At 48.0% G+C, this 26,594-nt stretch overlaps 1 protein-coding gene across 1 annotated transcript; it reads left to right on the top strand.

Annotated features, from left to right (window-relative positions):
- The first annotated feature begins 8,837 nt into the window (after window positions 1-8,837).
- On the top strand, window positions 8,838-16,060 carry LOC110563416 (NUT family member 2-like). The gene is made up of 7 exons (XM_021660481.1): window positions 8,838-8,895; window positions 10,788-11,487; window positions 12,456-12,584; window positions 13,598-13,737; window positions 14,157-14,449; window positions 14,724-14,840; window positions 15,293-16,060. The coding sequence occupies exons 1-7, from the start codon at window positions 8,838-8,840 to the stop codon at window positions 16,058-16,060; spliced, it is 2,205 nt and encodes a 734-aa protein (XP_021516156.1).
- Window positions 16,061-26,594: the final 10,534 nt, after the last annotated feature.

The following is a 26,594-nucleotide window of genomic DNA, read 5'->3' as shown; positions in this document are numbered from 1 at the left end:
GGGGTGCATTTGTGTGTGTGTGTGTGTGTGTGTGTGTGTGTGTGTGTGCATATGTGGAGGCCAGAAACCAACCTTGGTTGTCACTGTCCAGGAACCATCTACTTGGATTTTCAGGCAGGCTCTCTCGATTGCTGATTAAGGCTGGGAGGCCTGGCCAGACAGTATGGAGATCCTCCCGCCTCCACCTCCCCAGAGCTGGGGTTGGAGGCGTGCACCACCACACCCGGCTTTTAAACACGGGTGCCACGAGGAAACTCAGATTGCCACACTTCTACGTCAAGCACCTTATGACTGAGCTGGCTCCCGAGTCCCCTCTTCTCGAACTTTACATTTCCCCCACCTTACCGCCAGATCCCAGCTCAGAGGACTCTGTCCAGCACACCAGTGCAGAACACTTGGCCTTACCCACAGAAGCAGGTAGAGCATTACAAGGCCCCCTACTCTCCCAGCCTGAGGACACCTGGCTCACAGACAGAAGCAGTTCCGAGGTGCAGCACAGACACCTTCGGGTATGCGGCACGGAGCCACGGAGAGGTCACAGAATCTGAGCTCCTGCATAATGCCCCGTCAGCTCCAGAGGCCAAACTAACCTGCCCCATCTCCTAACTTTACAAATGAGCATATTCTCTCTCATGGGTGTGGTCTGCCCACTTCACTCCTGCCCGTGGTACAGACCTTTCATTAAAATTTTTATATTAATTCTAGTTTAGAAAATACTTTTACCTTGTGCCTTTGCCTTGTTTTTGCTGGCAAGATGTACAAGACACTCCAGCCTCCTTGGATATGTACATAAAATTCACATAAGCAATGGATTCTCGAATGCCTATCTGACTAGAGTTCAACATATATATTCATATGGATATGGATATATTGTATATTCATATGATATGGATATATATTAACATATATATGAATATATCTTTACATATAGTCACATAAATATTCCCATGAACAACCATCACCTATATAAACCCCCCTCCACCATAATCACATGTGATAGTCCTTAAGCTCCCTCGCCTGGTTCCTCAACCCACTAAATTCATATCTAGCAACCCTAACGTTTCACACAAAGACAAACTATCCTGGACACACACAGTTGCCAGAACCCCAAAAGCATTTCTTTCTTCTACCTTCAGCATGCACGGGAAAGAATGGAATCAAGGTGAACAGGAGCAGCAGGAGCGGACCGCCCACTTAAATTTCATCCCAAATGAAGTGCTTGCTTTAACAATCTTTGAAAACACTACAAGAAGACAGTCTCAGCCACTGTGGCACTTGGTGTCAACTACAGACAGCTCTCAGATATGAAGGACAGAGGAGAGGGCATGAGAGCAGCAACTAAGCCAGTGAGAAAAGGTCTAAGCCAGGACAGCCCTAATGAGACATTTCACCGTCAGGTAACACAGCATTAGGTGAAGGTGTTCGGGGGCCTTAGTTGTTCTGTGGGGGGGGGGGGTGAGGTGTGCGTGTGTGTGTGTGTGTGTGTGTGTGTAAGCCAGAGGTTGTGATATGCATTTGTGTCTGTGTGCGTAAGCCAGAGGCTGGTATCATGAATCTTCCCTCTTTTAAGGCAGGTTCTCACTGACCCTAGCGCTCACTGACTTGACTAGACTGGCTAGCCAGCGAGCTCCACAGGCCATCCTGCCTCCACAGGGCCTCAGTGCTGTGGTTACAGTGTAAGCTGCCGTACACAACTTCTTATGTGAGTACTGAGCATCCAAGCCCATGTCCCCACGTGTCCTAGCCACTATTCTGTTGCTGTGAAGAGACACCGTGTCCAGGGCAACTGGTAAAATAAGGCTTAATCGGAGGCTCGCTTACAAGTTTCAGAGTCAGTCCATCATCATCATGGCAGGGAGCACGGTGGCATGCAGGTGGATCGTGGGGCATTAGCTGAGATCTACATCCTGATCCACTCGCAGAGACAGACAGACACTGGGCTTGGCATGGGCTTTTGAAACCTCAAAACCCATCCCCAGTAACACAGTTCCTCCAACAAGGCCACGCCTCCTAATCCTTTCAAATGCTGCCCCTCCCTAATGACTGTGCAGTCAAACCCGAGAGCCTGTGGGGCCATTCTCACTCAAACCACCACCCTGCATTTGCAGAGCAAGCATTTTCCTGACTGAGCCATCCTGCCACATTTTCACTTCTTCCCAGATAAATTGTGCTCCCCATTTTACCTTTAAAATCATTCATGCAAAACTGTTCCAGAGACATAATCATAAGGAATTAACCACAAGAGCGCATTCTATGGTTTCTTCATTCAATGGTATCTAATCAGTCTCAAGCAATGGATTTTAACCTGTTGGGTTAGTCACGTTCTGCAGAGATCATCCTTTTCTGGGTGTTATACAGACAGGGGGAATTAAAAGAAAGAAAAAGGAAAGGAATCCCCCCCATAGTTTAACCACTAGACCATGACCACCTGGAGTCATCTGCCTCAAGGAAAACTGTTCCTGTTGCTTCAGGTTTCTACCAAGGAGGGTTCTGCAGTCTTGGCACAAAGCAGGTTTCATTTCAGGCATACCAGTTACCTACTGCAGCAATGCTGTGGACGCACAATAGCCATTTACCCCCTCAGTGAGTGACCAAGGGTCAGCGACTACAGGGGCTTTCTCTGAAACATGCTCTTGCCCGACTCTGAGCTTACTCACATGATGGGGTCTGAGCTGTCCACTGGACACATCCTTCAGCAGCCAGCCTGTGTCCTCCTGTCAAAGACGGAAGAAAAAGAGGAAGATCTTAGGCAAAGTAGGTCACAGGTCAACAGCCATAGTGGGAGTCTACACTGAAGCACGTGGGCTAGGCAGGGATGTGGCAGGTGAGGATCTGAAGTCATGTCTACCCACCTCCAACAACGAGTGGACTCTAGGGAGCAGGCAACTTCATCTGAACGGTGGGAAAGCCAGAATCCCAGACTCCTGTAAATACTCTTCATCTTTGTTTCCCAAATGGAGACACCATGATGGGTGCTCTGCGGGGTTTGAAAGTGACCTGGTCTGCTCCCATCCCTGAGGTCTCAGTCCTGGCATAGGATACAGGTTTCAAGCCTCCACTGCCATAAGACGATGAGGCTGAGAACTGAGGAGCAAGAGCAGGCAGGCATCTGACTGAGCATGGATGGGAGGACTACATTAGGAAAATGGGCATCACATTCTGAATGGAGGAGCAGGTAGAAGCTACAGCGTTTCTAACCACTGCGTATGTGATGACATTTGCTGCTCCAGGCACTTTATACACACTGACTCACGTCCTCACAAGCCTGGACAGTTGGCATTACTAGTACACTGTTTTACAGAGAGCTATGCTAGGAGGTGGGGTCAGAATGCTTACTCAGGGACAGAGGCCTCTGGAATCTGAACAGGGTCCTTGGCCTGTCTTCTGGTCCAGGATGCACCTTAATGCATTTGCCAGCCAATGCTGAAAACAAAGAAAACACTTCTGACGTGTGCTCTGGGATGGCATTTCCACTGCCTACATAGGCGTGCTGGCACACGTTTAAAAACGTTTGTTTCTTATGCCTCTTTCTCTCCTTTCTACTCCAATCCCTTCCAACACTCACAACACCAGGTAGGAGAGAAAGAAAGTTAGTGGGGAGAGGGGGCAGAGTTCTCTTTTGCCACTTCCTGCTGGTTAGGGTTGTTGGGTTCCTTAGGCAAGTCCAATTTTAGTTTCAGGATATCAACAACTTCTCATCAAACTATCAACAATAACCAGGAGGAGGGGGGAGGGACAGCAACATTCTTCTTTATGGGAGCCCCCTTTCTCTCTCTGGGCTCTGGCATTTATTCTCTCTCCGGAGCCCTCGGAATTAAACTATCTGCAGCTGGAAAAGAGCCCCTCTCAGAGCCTGCATGAGGCAAATAGTTTGCTGCTGTGGACCATCTGAATCAGTCCCACATCTCACACCCGAGATCAAAACAAAACACGTTCACAACAACATAACTAAGTCCATAAAGACACTGAACCTCTCCACTACACAGGCAACTGTCTTCTTGCTGAGAGAACATTCCACTGTCCACTGCATGCTTCCGGGCTGAACCAGGGAAGGCCAGCATGGGTTCTCTTTACCTATGTATCCACAGCGGAGTGGCTTCTGGGATGCTCTCCCATGAGAGGCCCTGAGCATCCTTGCACACCCCAATTCTAGTCCCAGGGCAAAATGGATGTATGGTTCCATGGGTATGTAGCTCTTGCTGTACAAGCAAGATGACCTTATTCTGGGCCCAAGGAAACCACATAAACCTGTATGCAGTAGGGTACATGCCTGTAACCCCAGCTCTCCTATGTAGGGACAGAAATGAGGGAAATGTGCAGAAGCTTTTGGTCCAGTCAGCAGAAAAACATCAGAAAGATCCTGCAGTTCAAACACTGGAAGGCAAAGACCAGCACCTAAAGTTGTATTCTGACCTTCATTCCTACACACAATCACACATACACACACACACACACACCATGCTTGCCCTCCGTGAGGGACACTTAACCCTCTGGAACTTTAAGCCCGAATCAACACCCTAATGCAGTCAATAGTTACCACACACTTGCCTGTGCAAACGCACAATCTCACTGTCCACAGATACACTCATGCTTGCTTGCTTGCTGTATTATACTGATTATTCCCTATTTACTAAGCACAGAGCCTCAGAAAACACTCATTCCAAGTGCCATGACCATTTAGTAAACACACTGGCACCTAAATATTCTCTACACAAAAAATATGGTCGTATATCGAAAACCTGAATTCCCAAAAGCCACACAAGAAAATACAAACTCCATACCCGTGTAACTCTCCAACGTCAGACATTTATATAACACTGCAAATATGCAAATATCTGCCCCCACATGTACAATCTCACCAGCTGACACACTTCGGAAATCCACAAAGAAATCACTTCTCCGTGTTCCAAATGCAGAATCACGGGAACTTGACACTCCAGGGGCTCATGTCCATTCCATCAGCCCCCAGCTAATCACACACCTGCCATCCCACAACAAAACGGTACAAATCCTGTTACCACCCATGACACTCTAAACACGCAAAGCAAGTAGCCCTACGTTTTCCAACAATATTCTCCCTTCTGTATTGCTGTAGTAATATGCACAATTTCTTTAACAGTGTCCATATGGAATTATTTCTTGCCCAAGCACATTACTCCAAACACCATGACAGACAAAAATATTCCAACTTTCAAGGGCAAAGACAAAGATAAAATATCCCCAAACCCAAATTATTATAAATACCTACCCCAAAACCAATGTTAAAAGCATTTTATCTCACATTGTCTAAATACAATAAACTCTACAGGCTGTCAAAAGGCCTTAATTCCAAATATCTAAACAAACACCACTACCTACACAAGAATACACACATTAGATTCTCACCACTCATAATCCAAAACTACAAATTCATACACCATTCCCAATTTATATCATAAAAATTACACAGTATATAATACGTCCTCTCAATTTCCACACTCCCCAAAAGGTCAGCAAACCAGCCACATGTATACCTGAGAACAACCACCCCACAATTCTCATGCCTTCCAAAATTAAAACATAACTTTTTCACTTTCTCATACAGTCTCAGTATTACACACACACACAATTACATAATAGTCAAATGCAATTTAATAGTAGTCTCTGGTAAATTCCTTTTACTCCTCTGGTGTTCACATTATGCTTTTCTTGACTATTGCCACTCTTAAGGTCCAAAAGTATCTACAAGGCTAAATTTAAGAAACCGGTTATTCAATTGTGAAAAGTCACTAACATCAATAGCAAGTAATAGAATTATAACATGGCTGGCCGATATTTCCGCTTACACGGACAAGTTTTGTATGTGCAGCGAGGATGACTGTCGAAAGTTCACCCATTTTCAACAACATGGAAAATTTCTTTCCTTAACTGAGTAATGCTTTCCAACATTTAGGAACCTTCCTGAGAGTGTGGGGGACACAGATGAGGCACACTTTCAAAGTTCGCACCTCACTTCTTAACTCTGCCCATCCACACCCAACACACATCAAAAGCCAGGCAGCCCACAGAATGATGGGAAGAAGCCCTGGGCACCTTCCAAAACCCGCGGAGTAAAAACTCCCGGGCTTGGCTGCAAGTCCCAGCATCTGTCCGGATCCGCTGCTGGGGAAGGTTGATGGGAGGGTGGGAGACAACCCTCCTTTTCCAGGGAGAAAGGGAGAGGGGAAGAGGGAGGGAGAACGGGGGACTAGGAGAGGAGGGAGGAGCACCCTTGGGATGTAAAATGAGAGAGAGAAAGAGAGAAAGATAAAAAAAAAAAAAAAAAAAAAACTCCCAGGCTTCAGGCTGGCCTCGGGAGAGCACTCACGTCACTCAGGGCCACACTGCCCACAAGATACGAGGAACTAACAGCCTAGAGCAGCGACAGTGGTGACTGCATGCTCAGGAAGTTATGCCTGAGTGTCCGTTACCTCTTTGTCTGTAACGGACTCTGGTGGCCACCATATTCAGGAAACGTTAAGGGGAGTGCTCGCTCCAGCGTCCTCCGAGCTCGCTCAGGCATCCTCGCGCCTTCTTTATCTGAGCGGGTGCACAACGGACCAAGGCAGGGAGGCGGGGGAGGCAAGGAGCTCGCGCTAGAACTCCAGTACCATGCGCAAAGAAGAGCTCTCGGGTGAAACAGAGCTTTGCAGCAGAGGAGAGCGTGCAAGTAGAGCCCCGCCCCTAAGCCCCGCCTCCTCCATGGACAGTGTAGCCTCCTTCCTTAAAACCAAGGATTACAAACCTTCCACCCGTGCACTTAGCATCCTCACCTAAAACTGTTGAAGGGGTCTGGCTCCTTCTGGACCCAACACTTCGGATGACATTTGTCTCCTTTGCACCTTTCAAAGAAGACCACGTCCTCCGCCCATACTTTCTGAAAGCTCCATTAAGGAACACTTCTAGGCGGGAGGTGGGGGGGGGTGTGATTCAGACCCAGGAGACACTGTGAGACATGTTTTGCGCAGACTCTGCCTCTAGGGTCCTTCCTAAGACGTCCAATAAATGTCGGTTCACAAACGTTTCCTGTGAAATTTGTCATAATACCTTTAATTGAGACTTGATAGTCCGGTCCCCCTAAACCCTCTGTTCCTTTCCCAGACCTCTGCCACAGCAGGAGAAGTCTCTACCAGGGAAGGGGGCTCATGCTCTCCGGGTTCTCAGCGTCCCCACTCAACCATTTCCTAGCCACCCTTCTTGTCACAAGGCAAAATGCACTACTGCCTCCCGGCAATATGACACCAATAAGATGAGACACATTATCAAAACGGGAACCAGACACGTTTTGTTTAAAGAGGTGCTACAACCCCCACACAGAAGGGCACCCGCTGCTTCAGCCAGCGCAGTATCATCATCAGAAAATCTCACAAATCAAATGCCAAATCTCTACGACTGTACCTGCCATGCGCCACCTCACTCACGCTCAGAACAAACATGAACCTGTAACAGAGCAAATTATCTAAGGCCTTTCTCTTTATGATAAAGTATCAAATATTTCATGCTACTCAAAACCTGCGCTTGGTGTCTTTGCATCAGATAAGTCTCAAAAACTCCCAATATGCAAGTTGCAAATGACTCACAGCAGTGTTGAACATTTGCAGCTTTCCCCCTGGGGCTCCTATCCAACATGCATTGTGACAGCATTTCTAGTCTGTCCAAAGATGAAGCTGCAAAATGCAAGCATGATTTGTTGTGAATGCTTTTTGTTTTAGCATCCTGACATTAACAATTGGTAATGCAAATTCTATTACATCAGAGATAGTCTTTTCCTGCAGCAGAAGGAAACATGATTCCAGGGACACCAGCATATAAAAAAAACAGGAAGATGGAAGCCTACAGCTAGTGAATCTGGGATCATATTGGAGCTAGGAATAAGGTGAGCACACGCACACAGGTAATGAGTGTCTAGGCCTGGAAAATCAGGACCCTAGGAATGTTAAGCTCCTTCAGCTTGGAGTAGAAGAGTAATTTCTCTCTTCTTATCCCTCACATTTAATCCTGTTCCCATTGAGAGGCTCAGGAGAGTCAATCTGACACATAAGCCTACACATTATTTCTGGCAGTAACGAGATTTTTAATTGTGTTGTTAATGTCTGTTTGTAATAATAAAAGAAAAGACTCAATACGAGAAGTGATTTCAGCTCTGAGTGCTGTGGGCTACATACTGGGTGATGTCTTCGTGGGCTGGGGCTTCTGGCAAAGAGGATGATGGATGAGGCTATCAGGCCGCCGGACACAGACATCCCAGCACTGCGCTGGTGGGACACAGAAGGACTGCTCTGTAAAGAATGGCAAGAAGAGCTATAGATCTCCCAAGATCACGTTTTCAAACACCTTGTCCTCCTGTTACTTAGATCCTCTATATTTGTCTGAATATATGTTCTAATTTGTTCTGAGTGAGTACAAACATTGTAAAACTGTTCAAGAGCCTACCCTCTGTCAGAGGGATGCAGGCAGGACTCAGGATGAAGGGAATAAAACAAGGTCTACTGAAGAAGAAATGAAGGAAAGAGGGCATGAGTGACCCCACTGTTCTGTGAATATTAGAAAAAAAAAATTTAATTTTACCTAGAGGCAAACACCAAGCATGTGCAGTCACCAACAAGTCTGCATCGTTTGAACTGACCCCAAGGTTCTGATGCATCTGCCACAACCCCTCTCGGAATGTTCCCCCAGCCCTGTTTTACTCTGCCCCTCCCCCACTTCAGAATGTTACTCGCCACATTCTGGAGCTGTTTACTTTCAAACTTCCCTCGGCTCTCTTGGGCATCTGCCACGTATTGGTGACTGCCTGTGTGGCTTAGCTGAATCCTCTCACCATGGAGCCTGGCAGACAGGCGTGGCTGCTGTCCAAGCCTGTGGGAGTAGCTTCAGAAGGTAAGCCCGCAGTATCAGGGTGTGGGGCCTGACTTCCTGCCACAGGCAATTCAAACTCGATGCCAGCAGTGACTGACTGGACCAAGGAGGAGAGGGCAGACAACTCTGGACTTCTAAAGGACATCTCACCTGGGAGGCTGACGAAGCTTTTAGCAGAATGGACAAAGCCTGTGCTGGAACGAGCTTGGCACAAGGAGACACACTGGATCAGGAGAAACCGTGAGAAGACCTGGACTGGTTCTTGCTGTATGGGGGACAGGTGTCCCCAGCACAGTTCAGCGGTGTATTGCCATAGTCTCTGGGTCGTTTCTCCAGGCTGCTGGAACTTGCTCTATGAACTTATGGATCCCAAGAATCCATAAGAACTGGACCACCCAAGACCTTAGAAGGACAGTGCAGACAAATGGCTAGGCAGGAAACAGCTCAGTGGGCCCTGTCTGTGGGGTGGAGGTTACCCCATCAACTGGCAGTCCAGAGCCCTTCCCACCCAGGGGAGGCTTCTCCTGTACCAGTTGGTTTCTTGGTGTCTTTGAGGCAGGGCAGTTAGGGAACATCAGCTAACAAAATGGGGGCTTGTTCTGACTTTTCAGACCCACATTTTAAGTATCAGTTTAGAGGTGTTGTCTTGGGACTATTGTGCAGTCCCGTTAGCCTGTCATTTAACAGTGACGGGAAGCCTCTCTTCCCTGACGCTGCTTTGACAAGAGTAAAGGGAGGCAGCGTGCAGTTGGTTTTAGTGGGTTCTGAGGTGGTTGGCTTCCTTTTCCAGGGGCTTTGGAGAGAAGCTTTTGTCTTGGAACTTATTCTACTGTTACTGTTAAGGTTAAGCAGACCTAGAACACGTGTCCTGGTCATCACGTGCAGTCCCACTAAACTTGGCTCTCTTTGATGGGGTCTTCATGAGTTCCCGCTGAACTTTAAATAACTGCATCCCACTTGGCCCCTGGCTCAGGACTGTATCCCTGCCCCCCCCCCAACACTCATTCCTTTATATTGGTGAGAGCTTACACAACGAATAGGACCGAACGTGGTTCTCATTTCATGGCCAATCGTGACAATGCCAGTAGCAGTGATACCCCAAGAAACCTCCCAACAGGCCCTCCACTCACCATTCCCTGGCCCTTTACAGCCTTCCACAGCCACTGCCTGGCTTGCAGGGACAGGGTGTCAGGGAACCAGGTCTTACACTCCAGTGCTGTGGGAACAGCTTCCAACCATGGGGGGGGACCAATGATAGTTAGGCAGTGAGGGGCTGCTGAGTCTATCCCATCGCTGTTTCCTGTGGGGAGTATGAGGAGAGGGAGCAGTAGCATGGGTAGGGCCTGCTTCAGGGTCCCCTCCCAGTCCCCTGGGATTGCGGGGTGCTGGCTTGGAAGATCGCTCAGTGGCGCTTTAGGTTTGTTGTGATGGATTAGGAAGGGATAGGGGATGTTTGAGGGTGTAAAAGGAGCACTCAGAAGGGGATGAGGTCAAAATATTTGAAACCTGCCACCTTCACAGAGGCCTTTCTAGACGCTGGACCTCACCGACAGTACCTTGCCTCCTGTGAGCGTCAGTGCTGGGACAATGTCCAGGGAGAGTCAAACTGACCTATTTCCGGGAAGAGAGCTAGAACACTGATGAGGTTTCTGCCAGGCATTCTTGAAAGAGCCTCTCGGAGGGGAAAGCTGAGGATTCCTCTCCACAGACAGCAGTCAGGGAAGCTTGGTGAATGGGGAGGAAGACCCCAGCTGGAACCATGCTCAACCAGATGAACCCAGCGGGGAATTCACTCAGGGACATCTGCAAACTGTACACTCTCCTCTTCCCAATCTCCCAGACTGCCAGGCTCAGAGAGCCGTCCTCCTGTGCCCTTTCACCTCTTCTATCCTTTCTTTCCTTTATCTTCACAGCATCTCCACTGGGACAGAACATGAGCGTCAACCCTGGTGCCTCGATGCCCACATTTGCAACCCTGCCTGTTCTCCCACCTGCCCCCCAACCAGCAACCCAGTTATTTTGGGAGCCCCCGGCACCCCTTGTGACTACAGGCATCTCTCCCAGGAATCCTTTAGTGCTATCTGCCTTGCCTGGGATGTCTTTGGTGGCAGAAGATGGAAGCACTGCCCTGAGTACAGCTGTTCCTCTGAACATTGTACAGCTTGGGACCCCCGGCAGGCCTGTGCACAATGCCAACATTGTCCTCACTCAGGTGCCCCTCAACTGTAATGTCCCCGGGACCCAAGGTGGCAGCATGGGGCGCCCTGCTTCACTCTTTATGGCAACACCTGCTGCTAACACCTTCATAAATGCCCGAATTGCTTCAGCTGTCCAGCCCCAAGAAGGAACATGGGTCCTGGGACCTCGCCCTCCCACCACACAGCCAGTTGTCCAGCTGGTTCCTGTCAGGTCCCCAGTGAACTCAGCACCACCTCCAAAAGGAGCACATGGAGAGAGTGGCCCAGCCAATGTCCAAACCAGCTCCCCGGACAACTACTTGTCCAAACCAGACAGCGTCTACGGGAACTTCCGTCGCTGGCAGCATATCAAGACACTGGTCCAGAGGCACCTGTCCCAGACTCCTGACGTGGCAGCTTTCTCCTGCTTCCTCATGTAAGTGCCACCTGTGGCTGGAAGCTCTTCCTGAGGCCCCAGAACCATGAGTGGACAAGGAAGGTGCTGAAGGTGATGGGACCACTCCCGAGAGCCACACTCTGAGGGACAGCAATGTCGTACCAGAGATCCTGAAGTCCTGGAAGCTAGGGTTTGGACTCAGGTTTTGATTCCATTTGGTAGTTCCTCTCTTTAACTCTTTATCTTCTAGCAGGAACCCGGGTATTTAGGGCCCACAGCACATTGAAGCTGGGGATGGGAAAGAGCGCCAGACCTCAGAGAGACCTGTGCGTGTGGTCCAACCCCACTGTGGTGGGGAACGCCCCTTAGGCCAGACAGGCACTGCACCTGCACTGGGAACATCTTTGCTCTCTGCCCCTTCTGATCCTTGGCAGGCATTTGCACTGCTGCCCCAGTCATTAACCCCAGGTTCAAGTTCTCTCTGCGCATTTTGCCAGCCAGCTCAGCTACACACAGGACCAGGTAGACTAGATGTCTGAAACCACAGACACTTTCTTTTGTGGTTCTGCATGCTAGAGACCCAGACAGAGCCCAGAAGAACCAGTTCTGGTGAGGTATCCATGGCTGTCTCATGGGACCAAAAGAGAATCTGGGAGTCTCTTCCCCTTCCCAGAAAAGCACCATATCCCATGCTGCATCATGACCTAAGCCTGCCTACCACCCAAGGTCCCATCTCTAATGACTTTACTTCTGTTTTGTGGTCCATACTTCCACGTGGGGATCCAAAACCCCATCCATCCCCCCTCCCCCAATTCAGTGATATGTGGAGAACTCAAATGGCAGCCAGGGAAACAGACCTAAATCTTTGTGTTGGTGGTTGACACGTGGTTAGGGGTTCCCAGAAGATGACTCTCCACTGGGACAAAAACAAAGATGTTCCTGGGCTGGGGCTACTGCGACTGGAGTGCGAGCTGTTCATTAGACTGAGTGGTCCTAATGATTTATAGCCCAGTGCTTCGGTCGCTGGCCCGGAGGAAGCCCACCATGAACGTGGAGGAAGGCCTGTGGAGAGGTCTGCAGGAATGGCAGTGCACAAGCAACTATGACCGGATGATCTTCTTTGAGATGGCGGAAAAGTGAGTGTGGGAGACTTAAAGGAGGCGTGTGTGTGGGGAGCTGTTTAGACACGGATGGGTCTGGTGAGCTGGAAAGCTGGAGAAGGGCATGCACTGTGGGTTCAGCTCAGGTAGACTGGGTTTGGTGAGTTGGTTTCCCACATCCGGCCAGGAAGATTGCCAAACACTCAGGCTCCTCCTTGGTAATCTTGCTGTCCAGGAGGCTGTTCTCACTTCTTGGAGTGCTGGGTCACCTGCCCCATGGCCCCAGCAGCTCTGGCCTCATTGGTTATGAGTCTGTCCCTGCCTTTCTGTTGAGGGTCAGGTGGGAGAAGCAGCACATTCCAGCCCCATGGGTCTCCCCCAGCAATGTGAGACGTATAAAGGGAGCACGCTCTGCATGTCTTCACACGGCTACCTGACAATGCCCACGGCTTTGTGACAGCAGAGGCCAATTTTCTTCAGCTGACCCTCATGTATTGCACTGAGTAAGACTCAAGAGAGGGCACACAGGAAAAGGAAGCCCCCTAGGCATTCTGAGGACATGTCTCTGGTCTTTCTGCCTTTGCTTCATTCGATGCCCTCATGCACACAAAGCAACAAACAGTTCTCAGAGGGAGGCAGCCACACCTCTCAGCTTCCTTCTGCTTTCTCCTGACCTCTCCTGGACCATTATCTCCCAGGTCATTCCAGATCTCCCAGTTTCAGCTTCAGCATCTCTGAATCTGGCCCGAGATCCCTGATGTTCTCCTTCAGCCATCTCTGTGGCCATCTTGGCAGTTAGGTATGCTGTGCGGCTTTAGACAAGGTTCAAGATAGGCATTAAAGAGGAGAGTCACACGAAAGCCATGCTGGAGACACTTCAAACTGACTTGATTCCCTGCAAATACCAAGAGGTATAGGATGCCCCAGAGTTGTGGTTATGCCCCAAGATCAGACACTTCACAGGACTGCACCAGACCATCCCAACACCCTGTGCGTACAATCGCCTTTAGTAATCTCCTGTGCTGGGCTCCGGCCTCCCTCATCCCTAGGTTCACAGAATTTGAGAGTGCAGAAGAGATGGAGAATTCGAGGCTGGAGATGGTGAGAGGTGTTCAGGGCCAAGTTCTTACAACCACAGCAAGGCAAGATCCTCCAAAGCCCCCAGCTCCTGAGGTGGTTGAGGAACCAGGTAGGGCTCACATACCCTTAGGTCTCTTATGCAGAGGCCAAGTCAGTCAGAATAGACTTCTGTCCCACGTGCAGGCCTCTCCCTTCAGGATGGTGCATTGACTATGTACCTGTGGTCCTTTGCAGCCCTTCGTCTTGAACTGGGTGATCATTGAACCGGCAGTGATCATTGCCACTCTCTGCCCCCAAGACCCAAACACAATGTAATCAGGACCTGGGCACTGGCTTTGGAGAATACCTGAAATCACATGACTGTGCCCGACATGCCACCTCTCCCAAAGGTCCCTCTCACAGATCTTTAGAGAAGATTGGTTTGGCTCACCCTAGGCTGTTGTAGTTCCCCTGAACTATGTCCTGCAGGGTGTGGCTGGGGTGGAACTAGACCCCATCCATGGATCATCATCCTTTCCTACCTCTTAGTGTGCACCTCCACGGAGACTGTTCCCAAGACTGACCCTGCCCACTTCCCAGCTCTCAGACGCCAGCAGCTACGGAAGAATGAGGCGGCCATGGAGATTCCATCTGAAGCTGTGCAGGAGTACATGGATATCATGGACTGGCTGGACCGGCTTCCGCAGTCGTTCACAGGAGAGCCCGAGGAAAAGGAGGACGAGGAGGACATTGGGCTGGAGCAGGAAGATGACTTGTACACAGACACAGGACTCCTGAGCTACATTGACGAACTCTGCTCCCAGAAACACTTTGTTGAACAAGTGAGCTGCGTCTGGAACTCTGGTGTGGGCCAGATTCTGCGTGTGGTATCCTAGTCCTTGTAACTAAATCTGCTTCACTCCTTGCAGAGCTCTCTCTTCCTCTCTCCCACTGCCTCTACCTCCCCAGCCCCCCTCGTGTGTGTGTGTGTGTGTGTGTGTGTGTGTGTGTGTTGGTTGTTATCATGACTTGTCAACAACATAGGACCAGACAGGCTCCCCCTTGGCTTGGATGGTCCCTGATCCTGGCACTCAAGTCCTTTCCTTCTGTTTATAGGTGGAGGCTATAATAAACCCCCAGTTTGTGGCAGAAATCCTATCTCCCAAACCAGAGATGGACATACCAACTCTAACCAAAGAGCTGGAGTATGAGGAAAAACTCACTGTTGACCAGGTAGACAGGGAAGGTGAACACCAGGGACAATGGGGATAGAGCAAGAGGTGGACAAGAGGCAACCAAACACTAGATACACAGGAGACAGAGAGGCACTAGGTAAGCTGTACCAGCAGGGAAAAGCCCTGAATGGAGCGGGCGCTGAAGGACAGCAGGTGGACAGGGGAAAGAGAAGACTCTGCTCATAAGATCCATCTGACCTTGACTCACCCCAGCCTATGGGGAGTCAAGGCATCCTGCCTTGGGCTTCATGCAGAAGGGGATGCAGGTATGGATTAGAAGAGAGTAGGGTGAAGTGCACCGCCACAGGGAACCAGGCACTGTCAGCTAGTAGAGTCGGTCTCTGACACTCACAGAGTTGACCCTTCCCTGGGCTACCTCCACTTAATGCTTTGCCCCCTCTGGTCCTTCCCGGGATGTGCTGGTCCTTATGTGCCCATTTCCTCCTGCAGCTGCTGAAGAAGCACTGTGTGGCTTTGAAGAAGAAGGGAGGCGAGAGAGCACCTCTGAACCCCGGTGCCCCCCAGATACCTGCCAGTGCTTCCATATTGACTGTCTGCCAAGGTTCAGAGACATGTGACAATGCTCCCCAAAGAGGATGCAGTGCACAGACTGGCTCCTCACAAATGGCTTCCTTAGACCAGCAGTGTCCTGGAGCCACCAATGCAGAAATATGGGGCCCTAAGCTTGCCAATGTCCTCCTAGGTAGTCAAGCTTCGCCCTCACTGGTAGACATTGGAGCCACTGTTATTCCCCGTGGCAGAGGAACCCATTCCCAAAGCCCGGGATACAGATGTGCAGGGAGCCTCAGAGGCACTTCTGGTACTGAGGAGCCCTACGAGCCACTGGGCAGAACCATTGAGGACAAGGAGGAGTTTCCCAGCCTGTCCTTCCTCCTGTCTTCCCAGTGTAGGCTGGTGCCATGGAAACTATCTCGCCACTTGTGCCCCTATGCAGATCTCTCTGACTCTGATAGTATCCCCAAACCATCTGCAAAAATAAGGGGCTTCAGTTCTGATCCATCTCCATTAGCCAAGTCTAAGAAGCGAGCCTTCCTTGGAGGCTTGGCCCCTGTGGCTAAGAGGCCTAACCTGGGGCCGGGTCATGGGGTCTCTGAAAGGCCACTTTCAGTTCTGGAGCTGGCTCATCTCTCGCAGCCTCAGAAGAGGAAGCATGAGACACTAGGTACACGGAAGAGGAAGAGGAAGAAGAGGCATTGAGCCGCCTGTGTGATATCCCCTCAAAGTGGGCATAGATCTCACCCTGCCTCTATCCCGTACCCCCAGAATGAAAACAAAAAGCAAACCAGGTCCTGCTCACTCAGGACTGACCCAGCTGGTGCTAAGGGGAGGATCTGGAAGGTTGGAGACACTGGGAAATAAAGACAGCATGAGGGTTGGGGCAAGCAGTGAGGGGGTGCTATCACTTTAGGAGTTTGTAAGTTACCACGAATAAAAGTGGTTTCGTTGAAAACAGTGTTAGGGCTGTGACTTTCATTCTCACACCTCTGCTGCTATGAGGAACGAGGAGATATTGAGGGGCAAATTTGGACATGCCGTGCTCTGAGGTGCTCCGGGTTTACTCATTCTGGGAGAATGCAGACTGATGGCTCCTGGAATCCTAGTCCTCGCCTGGTTACAGGGACTACTTAGAACCTGCTGTTACGACCTGAATCCTTCAAAACCTCTGGCTAGAGAGCTGCCTTCCGGCCTTCAGCCCTATGGACCATTACCCAGTTTCCAGAATTAGCCTAGAGATTGAGTTTTTCTTAGGGAGCTTTTTCTGGCCTCCTAAAGACGGGGGGTGGAAAGGCTAATCCAGTCTCGGCTAGCCGGGGACTTCTTGAGTGGGTGGTTCGAGGGAAAGACCCAGCATTTAGAGAAAGGGGCCAGTAGCCAGGCGGGGATGTTCAGTTGACACCTTGAGCCAGCACCCATTTAACAGTCCGCAGATGCCGTGTTCCCTGACAGTGACAGAAGAAGCGTTTTCGTGTACTCTGTTTTGTAGCTCCTCTTAGTTTTTCTTTACTGGGGACTAGACACAGGGCCTCTATGCTAGGCAAACATTCCACCTCCAAACCATCTCTGCAGCCTCTTTTACTTTTTGACACTGTCTTCCTAAGCTGTGCAAGTTGACCTTGAGTTCACCCTGCAGCCAAGCACAGCTCTGGAGATGTCACCACCACTTGTAGCTGAGCTTACAGGCCTGTGACCTCAGGCACAGAATGAAGCCTCACAAGCATTCTAGTGCACCGTTGAGGGAAGGTCCTCAGACCTACATGCGCTGGGAGGACTGGTGAGGGGCTCTCGTCTGAAGGCTCTTGGCCAGGCTGCCCCATTATGGCCAACTGGCTAAAACATCAGCTAGCCTGGCTGTGTCCGCATGTAAGCCTTGGCTATTGCTAAGGACTGACTTACATGGGTCTCAGAGGAGGCTCAGGGCAGGAGAAGACTTGGGTTAGACGTAGGTATCGGGCTAGTTTGTGGGGTTTGCTTAAGCCCCTTCAACCTTTGTAGGATCTGTGCTGAGCCACTTCCCGAATCCTCGGCTATCACCTCACAGCAGGTGCTTTTTGTGCAAACCTCTGCCCTTTGACCTCATTTATTAAACTTAATGAATTATGATGCTTAAGTCAGCACTCTCTAGTGGTTCATTTCTGATCCTCATCTTCGTCCTCTCCACCCTTCATGCTATAGTCCTTCCTTGGTATGTCCTTCGTCCAACTTACCCCAACAAGCTCTTGCACATGTATTGAATGAGTTTCAAAAAGCACGTGAGGATGAATCCCCTGTCACTGAACAGCAGTGAAGTCTCCCACATGAGGACAGGAATAAAATTCCTGGTAAGTATAAGCAGAAGGAGGAGCCATGATTAACTGTTCTCCTTGTAGTCCACTGGTGCGACAGTGATTGAAGGTTCTCCATAATGTGCTGAAGGCGAACCCCAACGGTAGAAGGCATTCGAGCCAAGTGCTTCAGTGGCCTTCTATTCCTGTGATAAACAGCACCACCAAAAGCAACGTGGGAAGGAAACTGCTTATTTCATCTTACAGCTTATAGCTCATCACACAAAAAAGCCAGGGCGCAAACTCAAGACAGAAAGCTGGAGGCAGGAAGGAACTGAAGCACGGGATAGAGGAATGCTGCTTCCTGCTTTGCTCCTCGTTGTGAGCTCAGTCGGCCTTTCCACATCTATCACTAATCAAGAAAATGTCCCATAGACTTGCCCACGGGCCAATCTGATGGAGGCAAATTCTCAGCTGAGGTTCCTCTTGCCAGAAGACCCTTGGCTCGCATCAATCTGTCAAAACACCAACCGGTACAGCACATTACACGGAGTGTGGTGCTGTCATTTCAAGGATATGCCGGAACATCCTGTTTCTTTTCACCCTACTCTTTTGGCTGGGTACTGGTACTAATTTCCTTGGATCTCTGAGTGCTGTCTCAGAATTCACCATACACTGGGCATCCACAGAAGTCCTACTTTTAGTCTCTGGGAGTGCCTCCAGAAAACATCTGGGCATCTAGTTTCACGGGTTCAAGACATGGATCACTCTATAAGTGCAAAGTAGAAAGACCCATTACCTATTTCTTGCCCCAATGATACTCTGAGAACGTGCTGAGCACCAGTAAGCTGCTGGTGCGTGTGCAGCGGGTAAGCCTCAATACAGAAAGCCACTTTTAGGAAGAACATTCCAAGGCTGTTTGTGTATTTTCAAACACGTGTAAATTAAAGTGCATGCTTCTAAACAGTACATGATAAACTCAAGGAAAATTAAAGATTAGAACTGAGTGAAACTGTAACTCACTGGTAAATCACTGGTAAGAGGCAGGTAAGTGGTGGTTACTGTCTTAGAAATAAAATGGAGATAACCTAGAACCCTGCACAGCTGTAGAGCATGGCAGCTCAGTGTCCAAGTGGGTCCCCTAGTAAGGGGAACAGGGACTGTCTCTGACATGAATGCAGTAGCTGGCTCTTCACCGCCCCCCCGGAGGCTGCTGGCCTCGGGATGTGAGACTCCCCAAGGCTGCCCTGTGACTGCTACATGCACACCTTGGAACACACATCGCCAACATGGATGAATAACGTAATTTTAAAAACAGCCAACGTGGACAAAAGACAGATACATAAAACTCTGAATCTTTCAAAAAAAAATGCAGAAAAATCTTCCTGATTCAGAGTCACTGCCTCGGCCTTGGCAGCAGGAACATGATGTGGAGGATGGAGATGGGGGTGACTGGACCAAAATCCGAAGCTCTCTCGGAACAAAAGCCTCTGTTCAGGACCGTGCAAGGGTGTGTGTGCATGCCATGCACAGAACTCATTCAGATTTCCCCTCATTTGTGTTTGTGCACCACATATGGGATCTTGTGGGCACCACAGCCAAGATGTGGGACCCTTGCATCCACAGGAAGACACCTGGTGTGACTTTTCAGTCACACCCACCTCTGTGTCACCTGACCTGGCAGCCACACATCTGTTTTCCATGTATACATGTGTGTGTATATATATGCAAGTTTGTATATGTGTGTATGCATATGTGTACATATGTGTGAATATATACCTGTGTGTATGTATGTATGTACATGTGTGTACATGCATGTGTATGTATATATTGTGTACTTATGTATGCATGCATATGTGTATATGAATATATGTGTACATGTGTGTATATGTATGTGTACATATGTGTGAATGTATGCATGCATGCATGTATGAATGTACATGTACATACATGTGTATGTGTTTATGTATGTACATGTGTGTATGTATATAATGTATATATACATGTATACTTATGTATGTATATGTGTGTATATGTGCATGTATATGTCTGTACATATATGTGTACATTGAGTATACATATATGTGTATGTACATGTGTGTATGTATATATATGTGTATATGTATATATACATGTGTATGTACATGTGTATATGTGTGTGTGCATGTGTGTGCTCGTGTGTATGTGTGTGTACATGTGTTTATATGTGAATATGTGTGTGCATGTGGGTACATGTATGTATATGTGTGTCTGTGTATGTATAAATATGTGTGTATGTATGAGTGTGTACATGTGTGTATATATGTGTGTATGTGTAAATGTGTGTATGTATATATGCCTGTGAGTTTGTGTATATGTTTTTATGTGTATGTATGTATATGTACATAAATGTATGTATATATGCTTGTGTATATGTGTGTATGCATGTGCATTACTTAAGAAAAACAGAAATGACATGGAAGATAAGAGGAGATTTAGAGGTGCTTTGTCTCTATAAGCCACTTGAGCATCTATTGTGCTACTTGAAAGTGGACACGGATCCTTGCAGATGTAAACTGCAAACTGTAAGGCAATCACTAAAGGAACTGTAACTTATGGTGTGCCAAGAAAGGAGAGCAAATAGATCATATAAAATGCTCAAGTTAAACCATCAAAGTAAAAAAAAACCAAAAACATAGAAAACAAAAATGGGGCAAAGTACAAGGGCAGATGGAAATGAATGCGGCACATAATAATCAAGCTAAGTTACACTGTGATCAGCTTAAACTTCAGAGGTCCGAGCACATTAACGGCAAGACAGGGACTTGGACTTTACATATGCTCACGAAAATTATGCCGCAAAAGCAGTGCTTCCCAGAAACTTACAACAGTAAATCGATTTTTAAAATTTCCTCAACCTAATAAGAAACAGCTACATAAAACCTTGAGATAACATCTTTAATGGCCAAAAATGTGAAGCTTTCCTGGTAGGATCAGGCACAAGACAAGGTGTATTCTTTCATGACCAAACACAAGGTGAGGCGTCTGCTACACCTCCATAAGAACCGTCACAGGCCACAGCAGAGACGATACCAAATTCTGGCACCAACTGTGAACTCCACCCATCGCTGCCGCAAACTCAATGGGAAAACTCTGAAGAGCAGCTCAGCAGTTCCCAGCATGCTGGAGAGTTCCGCAGTACCCGGCTACTCCACATACTTCAGAGTCATGGATTACAAGCATCAATTTTCTCGAGCCCCCAGCAAGACACAGGACAGAACTGGGAGGAAATAAAGACTAAGTCCCCACCAGGAAACAGGAAACCAAGATAGACGTGTTCCGATTGGATCTCAAATGTTCCTCAAAGGCCCATGAGCATGTGACACTACTCAATAGGGCTGGACCTAGTGAGAGCAGTCAGGTCATTGGCGGTATGGCCCTTAAGGGGATTTGGGACAGCAGCTCCCACCCTTGCCCGCTCTGGTTCTCGGCTGTCATGGAGTGATCAGCATTGCTCTCTCATACTCACCCTCCCATCATGCTCTGCTTCAACACAGGTCCCAAACAGTAGAGTTCACATGGGTGGGAACCTCTCACTATACCCCATGAAACAAAGCAAACAAAATGGCGCTCAGGATTTAGGGGCACATTCAATAGGTCTTAACTGTTTTAAACCACTTTTCTTCCTACTTTTTTTTTGGTGTGAGTATAAATAATGCATATGTATGCATGACTGTCTGTATGCACGGTGATTCGTGTGTGTGTGTGTGTGTGTGTGTGTGTGTGTGTGTGTGTGTGTAAACCGTGGCAGGTGTCCTCCTCAACTATAATCCACCATCTCTTTTGATGCAGCATTTTCACTGGCCTCGGTGTTCACCAGGTAAGTAGACCTCCTGGCCAGGGAGCTCTGGGGAGGTGGCTGTCTCCATCCTCCATCACAAGGGCTACCGGCACATGTATGTGATCATGCTTAGCTTTTATGTGGGGGCTGGGGGTGAAGCTGAGGCACTCTCACGCATGCGTAATAGGCCCTTTGCCTACAGAGGTATCTCCCTGGCCCATATGCTGTATTTTTCCTGGAACTGTGTGCACTCGAAAGTTTGACCTCCTTGATGACTACCCTGTGGGAACCGCGTGCACTCTAACATCCTTTGCCATGCTAGCTTCTCTAGTTCTGCTAACGTCCTGGGAAAGGTCTGTGCACACGTGTATGGGATACAAAACTATGAACTTGTGGGACTTACACAGATGACCACAGGTCTTGGAACACAGAGGCACACTGTGTCATCTCCAGGGGAAAATGGCACATGATTTTAAGGCTGGGTGGTACTGGAGTGAGTGTTACAAAAGCAGTGCCACACAGGGCTTTGTAGATTCTCAGTGGCTGTGAACAGTGTGTAAAAATGCAAATGTCTAACCTTTGAAAGAAACAACAAAATCTCAATTACAGAAGGACAAAGAATGTTCGTTATAGCTCCCAAAGGAGCACAGTACAAATGCCCATACTTGGTAAGCAGGGGAGACTGCCATGCCATACAGCCATAAAACAGAAAACCGCAGAGACTCCTTCCCAGAAAAGCCCATAACCAGGCCCTCAAGCAGTCTGTCTCTCCCTCATGCTGTGTACCTTCTTCCTTCTCTCCACTTTCTGGCCCAACTCTGTATTAAAATAGCTTTTTAAAACACAAACTGAGCTGGGTGGTGGTGGTACACATCTTTAATCTGAGGCAGAGGTAGGAGATCTCTGTGAGTTTGAGGCTAGTCTGGTCTACAGAGTAAGTTACAGGACAGCCAAGGCTACACAGAGAAACCCTGTCGTGAAAAGAAAAAAAAATTCAAGCAAACAAAACCCCACAAACTCTGCTTCAGAAAAAGACAGAAAGAAACAAAATGAAACAAACCAATGATAGAAGAACTTTTAAAAATATAGTAGTTGAAAGAAAATGTAAATTTTTAAAGATATAAAAGAGATCACTGGTTCTCCGTGGCACCCTCTTGTCCTGTGTGGGGTTTGATATGAGCTGTAGTAATATAAGTTTTTCTGCGCTTATGGGAGGACCATGATGTTTTCAGTACAGAAAACAAAGACTTAACTTTTCCTGCCATCATTTCACAGCATGTAAACACCAAATCTTTGGATTAAGAATTGCATTATAATGTTAGATTTTAGAAAATGCTGTTTTGAATTTCTCACTTGGGATTAAAAAAAAATTTTAAGTTATGTGTATGTAGTATGGGCTACAGATAGAAAATAATGTAGACATATCCTGAGAAAAATAAAGCACGTGGGTCTAGAATCCTGATGGGAGAGTGACATATGTTCTAGAACTAATAATATTTTGCTTGTCTCCATAACTGGAAAATCTGAAAAGAATGGATGGATTTCTAAATGCACAGTGCCAACCAAAGTTAAACAAAGCCGAAGTAAAAACTCGAAGTGAACATCACAGCCAATGAGATAGAGATGGCTCAGAGGTTAAGAGCACCAACTGCTCCTCCAAAGGTCCTGAATTCAATTCCCAGCAACCACATGGTGGCTCACAACCATCTACAGTGAGATCTGCTGTGTGTGGGGATGAGTGTCCTGCCCAAATCCAAAGGGGGGGGGGATTGTAATCCTTCCTCCTAGCCCAGCAGAGAAAAGGAACATCTTCCATTTTCTCCAGGCTCAAAATCTGTATCAAAAGATAGCTGTGTCCAGCTATCTTTTGAGTCCCCAGGGCTCTAGACAGTACCAGAAACAAAACAGAAACCAGAAAAAAAGATGGCGTGCACTTCTCAAACTGAGGGGTAGTTGAGGGTGGTGGGCAATCTCGGTAAGACCTCCTCCATATGGTCTGAAAAGAGCTGCACAAACCACTCAGACGCCAGGCTCAGTTAGATATGGATGGTTTATTGAGATCTGCTGCCCTCTTCTGGTGCTCAGGCACACGTGCGGGCAGAATGCTGTATAAATAATAAATAACAGCAGGTGAATGTCAACAACAGTCCATCCAACCACCGCTCCTGCTCCCTGCCTTTTACTTACTGGTCCAGAAGAGGAAAGGCTCTTCCAACAGCTCTCTGCTGGAGCCCTCAGGGCATAGCTATCCCACCCAGTTCTCCCGAAGCAGAAGCTGTGCTCTCTCTAGCCTCAGGCCCTGCTTTCCGGCCACTAGAATGCAGACACATGTGACCGTAGCGCTGACTGAATATAAAAACAGATAAGCTGTAAGTTTCTGAGCTGCCTGGGCTCCATAGTGAGGTCCTGTCTCAAACAACAAAAACAAACCCAAAGGATCCGAACTGAGCCCTGTGTCCATGCATATTTATGTCACCCACCGTGCTGGCTTTTAACAGCTTGCTTACTAACCCTGCATGCTTGGACAGTATCAGTTAGAAACATTTCTCCCACAACACAAACATTTTTCACTCTCACCTCTACATAAATTATTTTAAGCAAACTACCACAGCATAAACACATTTCTAGACTCCTGAATCTCTTCCTAAGCTCTTCCTGCACAGTTGTTAATGAAAAGGGTCACATATTTCTCCCTTTGAAGTACCTGAGATCACTAAGATCTTTATTACAGATAACTTTGTTACTCACTAACCAATAATTTCAACTAAGCCTGCAATGGACCAACCTAACTCCATCTTAAAATTAGAAGCCATTTTGTTACGAGGTCAAAATAAGTTCACTCCTGTTTCTTGTAAAACCTAACTTTGACCATACCTTGGCCCATTCTCTGGGTCAAGACATACTTCACACCTTATACCCTGACCTCTGCCCAGATAAAGTGTTCTGCCAAGTTCCTATGTAACCAAAATTCCTCTGGATGTCTCCCAAGCCTTGAAAACCCTCTAGTCTTGCAGTTTTTGAGCTATGCAAATTCCACATTCTCCTATGTTCAATGCTTACCTCTCTAATCTTCATTTAGAAAGAGGCAGTTGCCAGGCCAGCTATAATGTGTATATAATAAAGCTGGCTATAAATCTGGCTAATTTGAGTGATGGTCTTTACTCTCATTCAATGGGATTAACACTTGATTACAGAGCCTCTCTGGGCCACTTGCCTCCTCACATCTCTTGTGCCCTTTAATATCAATAGAAAATGTCTTCAGATATTCAAGTGGACAAGCTGTCTTTCCACCGACCACTGCAATGGCCTCAAGACTCTAATGACTTTCCCTGTGCATTCAAATCCTTGTTGACCACACATGCACAGATGTTTCTGAAAGTGCAAATCTTACTTTGCATTCCATAGGAGATACCAAAATACAACCTGTAAAATCCTGTCATCCCTTCTGCACATTTTCACAATATGCCATTGCTGATGATTTCATCAAAAGGATCTCACTATGCAGCCCTGACTGGCCTGGAACTCAAAAGAAACAGCAGCCATGGCCTCCCTGGGGCTGGGATTAAAGGCATTCACAGCCATGCTAATCCCCATTTACTACATTTTGACAAAAGCTCTCACATCTATCCTGAGACCGATTCACCATAAGATAAACAAACCCTTTCCTGAAGGTTATTTTGTTTTGTTTGTTTGCAACTCAAATAACCAAGCTATCCCTGAAGCATCTTGATCCATCAGCCTGCCCCAACCTACCCGAGCCCCACACAGACTTGGTGCCCTGTACAGGCAGCTGCAGCTTGTGACCTGAGGCCTCCATATACAAGGTCATGGGAGGGCACATGTCGAGAGGCCCAGCTTTGCTCTACCAGCTGCTCCAGCTGTGCCAGCCCCACTACAGGCCCTGCCTCAGGCTAAGGCCCTCCCCCCTCACAAAGCCCACACGGACAATCCCTGGTGCTGCGCCTCAAGCCCCACCCCCTGCACCTGCTTCCACTAGGACACAACTGCACATCTGTTATGAGGATCTTAGGCTGAGAGAGGTGTGTAAGAACTAGTGAGCATGAGCAGGTGGCAAGAGGAAGGTTTGGTTTTATGCCACCAAAATGTCCCCACAGCCATGTGCAACTTCTCAGTCCTACAAGCACCCCACCAGAGTTCCTGTTGCTTTTTATCTTAGCATGTCTTGACACTGCTGTTTTGGGCCCTTACATGCATACACACACACACACACACACACACACACACACACACACGTGCTGTTGTCTCTGTAACCTCAACTCACACTCTCCTGACACTATATGATCTAAAACATCCTTCCATCTATGTATGTTTGGTTGTGTCTTGTTGAGATCATTGAACCCTTTAGTTGTTTTTTTTTTCAATTTTAAAATTTATTTTTTTTATTAATTACATTTATTCACTTTCTATCCCAACTGTAGCTCCCTTCCTTGTCCCCTACCAATCCTACCTTCCCCCCTTCTTCTCCACCCATGCTCCTCCCCCAGTCCACTGATAGGGGAGGTCCTCCTCCCCTTCCATCTGACCCTAGCCTATCAGGTCCCATCAGAACTGGCTGCATTGTCTTCCTCTGTGGCCTGGCAAGGCTGCACCCCCGTCAGGGGGAGGTGACCAAAGAGCCAGCCACTGAGTTCATGTCAGAGATGGTCCCTGTTCCCATTACTGGGGAACCCACTTGGACACTGAGCTGCCATGGGCTACATCTGTGCAGGGGTTCTAGCTTATCTCCATGAATGGTCCTTGTTTGGAGTACCAGTTTCACAAAAGACCCCTGTGCCCAGATTTTATTTTTAAATGGTCAGTCTTCTAATTGTCCTTTGTTAGGATTCTCTGCAGGTCTTATATACAGCGCCTTTATCAAGTCTGTCTTTCGTGGATGTTTCCTAGCCCCTGGCTTATCTTATTGACATCATCCCTTACAGAGCACAAGGATTTACTTACCTGCAGCAGTGAGGCTTGCACCCAGGGCCTCTCGAATCCATTCCAGTAAACTGGCACCACTGAGTTGCCTCTGGAGCCCAGAGGTTCTAATTTAAGTAAAGTGTGCCTTGTTGATAATTTGTTCCTGAATTTTAATTTGGTCTTGTATGTAATTTGGCTGAAGACTTGGCTCAGCAGTCAAGAGCACTTA

Source organism: Meriones unguiculatus, chromosome 19 (genome assembly GCF_030254825.1).
Source record: "Meriones unguiculatus strain TT.TT164.6M chromosome 19, Bangor_MerUng_6.1, whole genome shotgun sequence".
NCBI classification, from domain to species: Eukaryota; Metazoa; Chordata; class Mammalia; order Rodentia; family Muridae; genus Meriones; species Meriones unguiculatus.
The sequence above is the reverse complement of the archived record's forward strand: the minus strand, read 5'-3'. Positions and strand labels throughout refer to the sequence as shown.

Coding starts and splice junctions, on each gene's coding strand:
- LOC110563416 (XM_021660481.1), top strand. CDS start 8,838: ATGGAGCCTGGCAGACAGGCGTGGCTGCTGTCCAAGCCTGTGGGAGTA. Junction 12,585..13,597: donor TTCTTTGAGATGGCGGAAAA/GTGAGTGTGGGA, acceptor CCTCATCCCTAG/GTTCACAGAATTTGAGAGTG. Junction 13,738..14,156: donor TGAGGTGGTTGAGGAACCAG/GTAGGGCTCACA, acceptor CCTACCTCTTAG/TGTGCACCTCCACGGAGACT.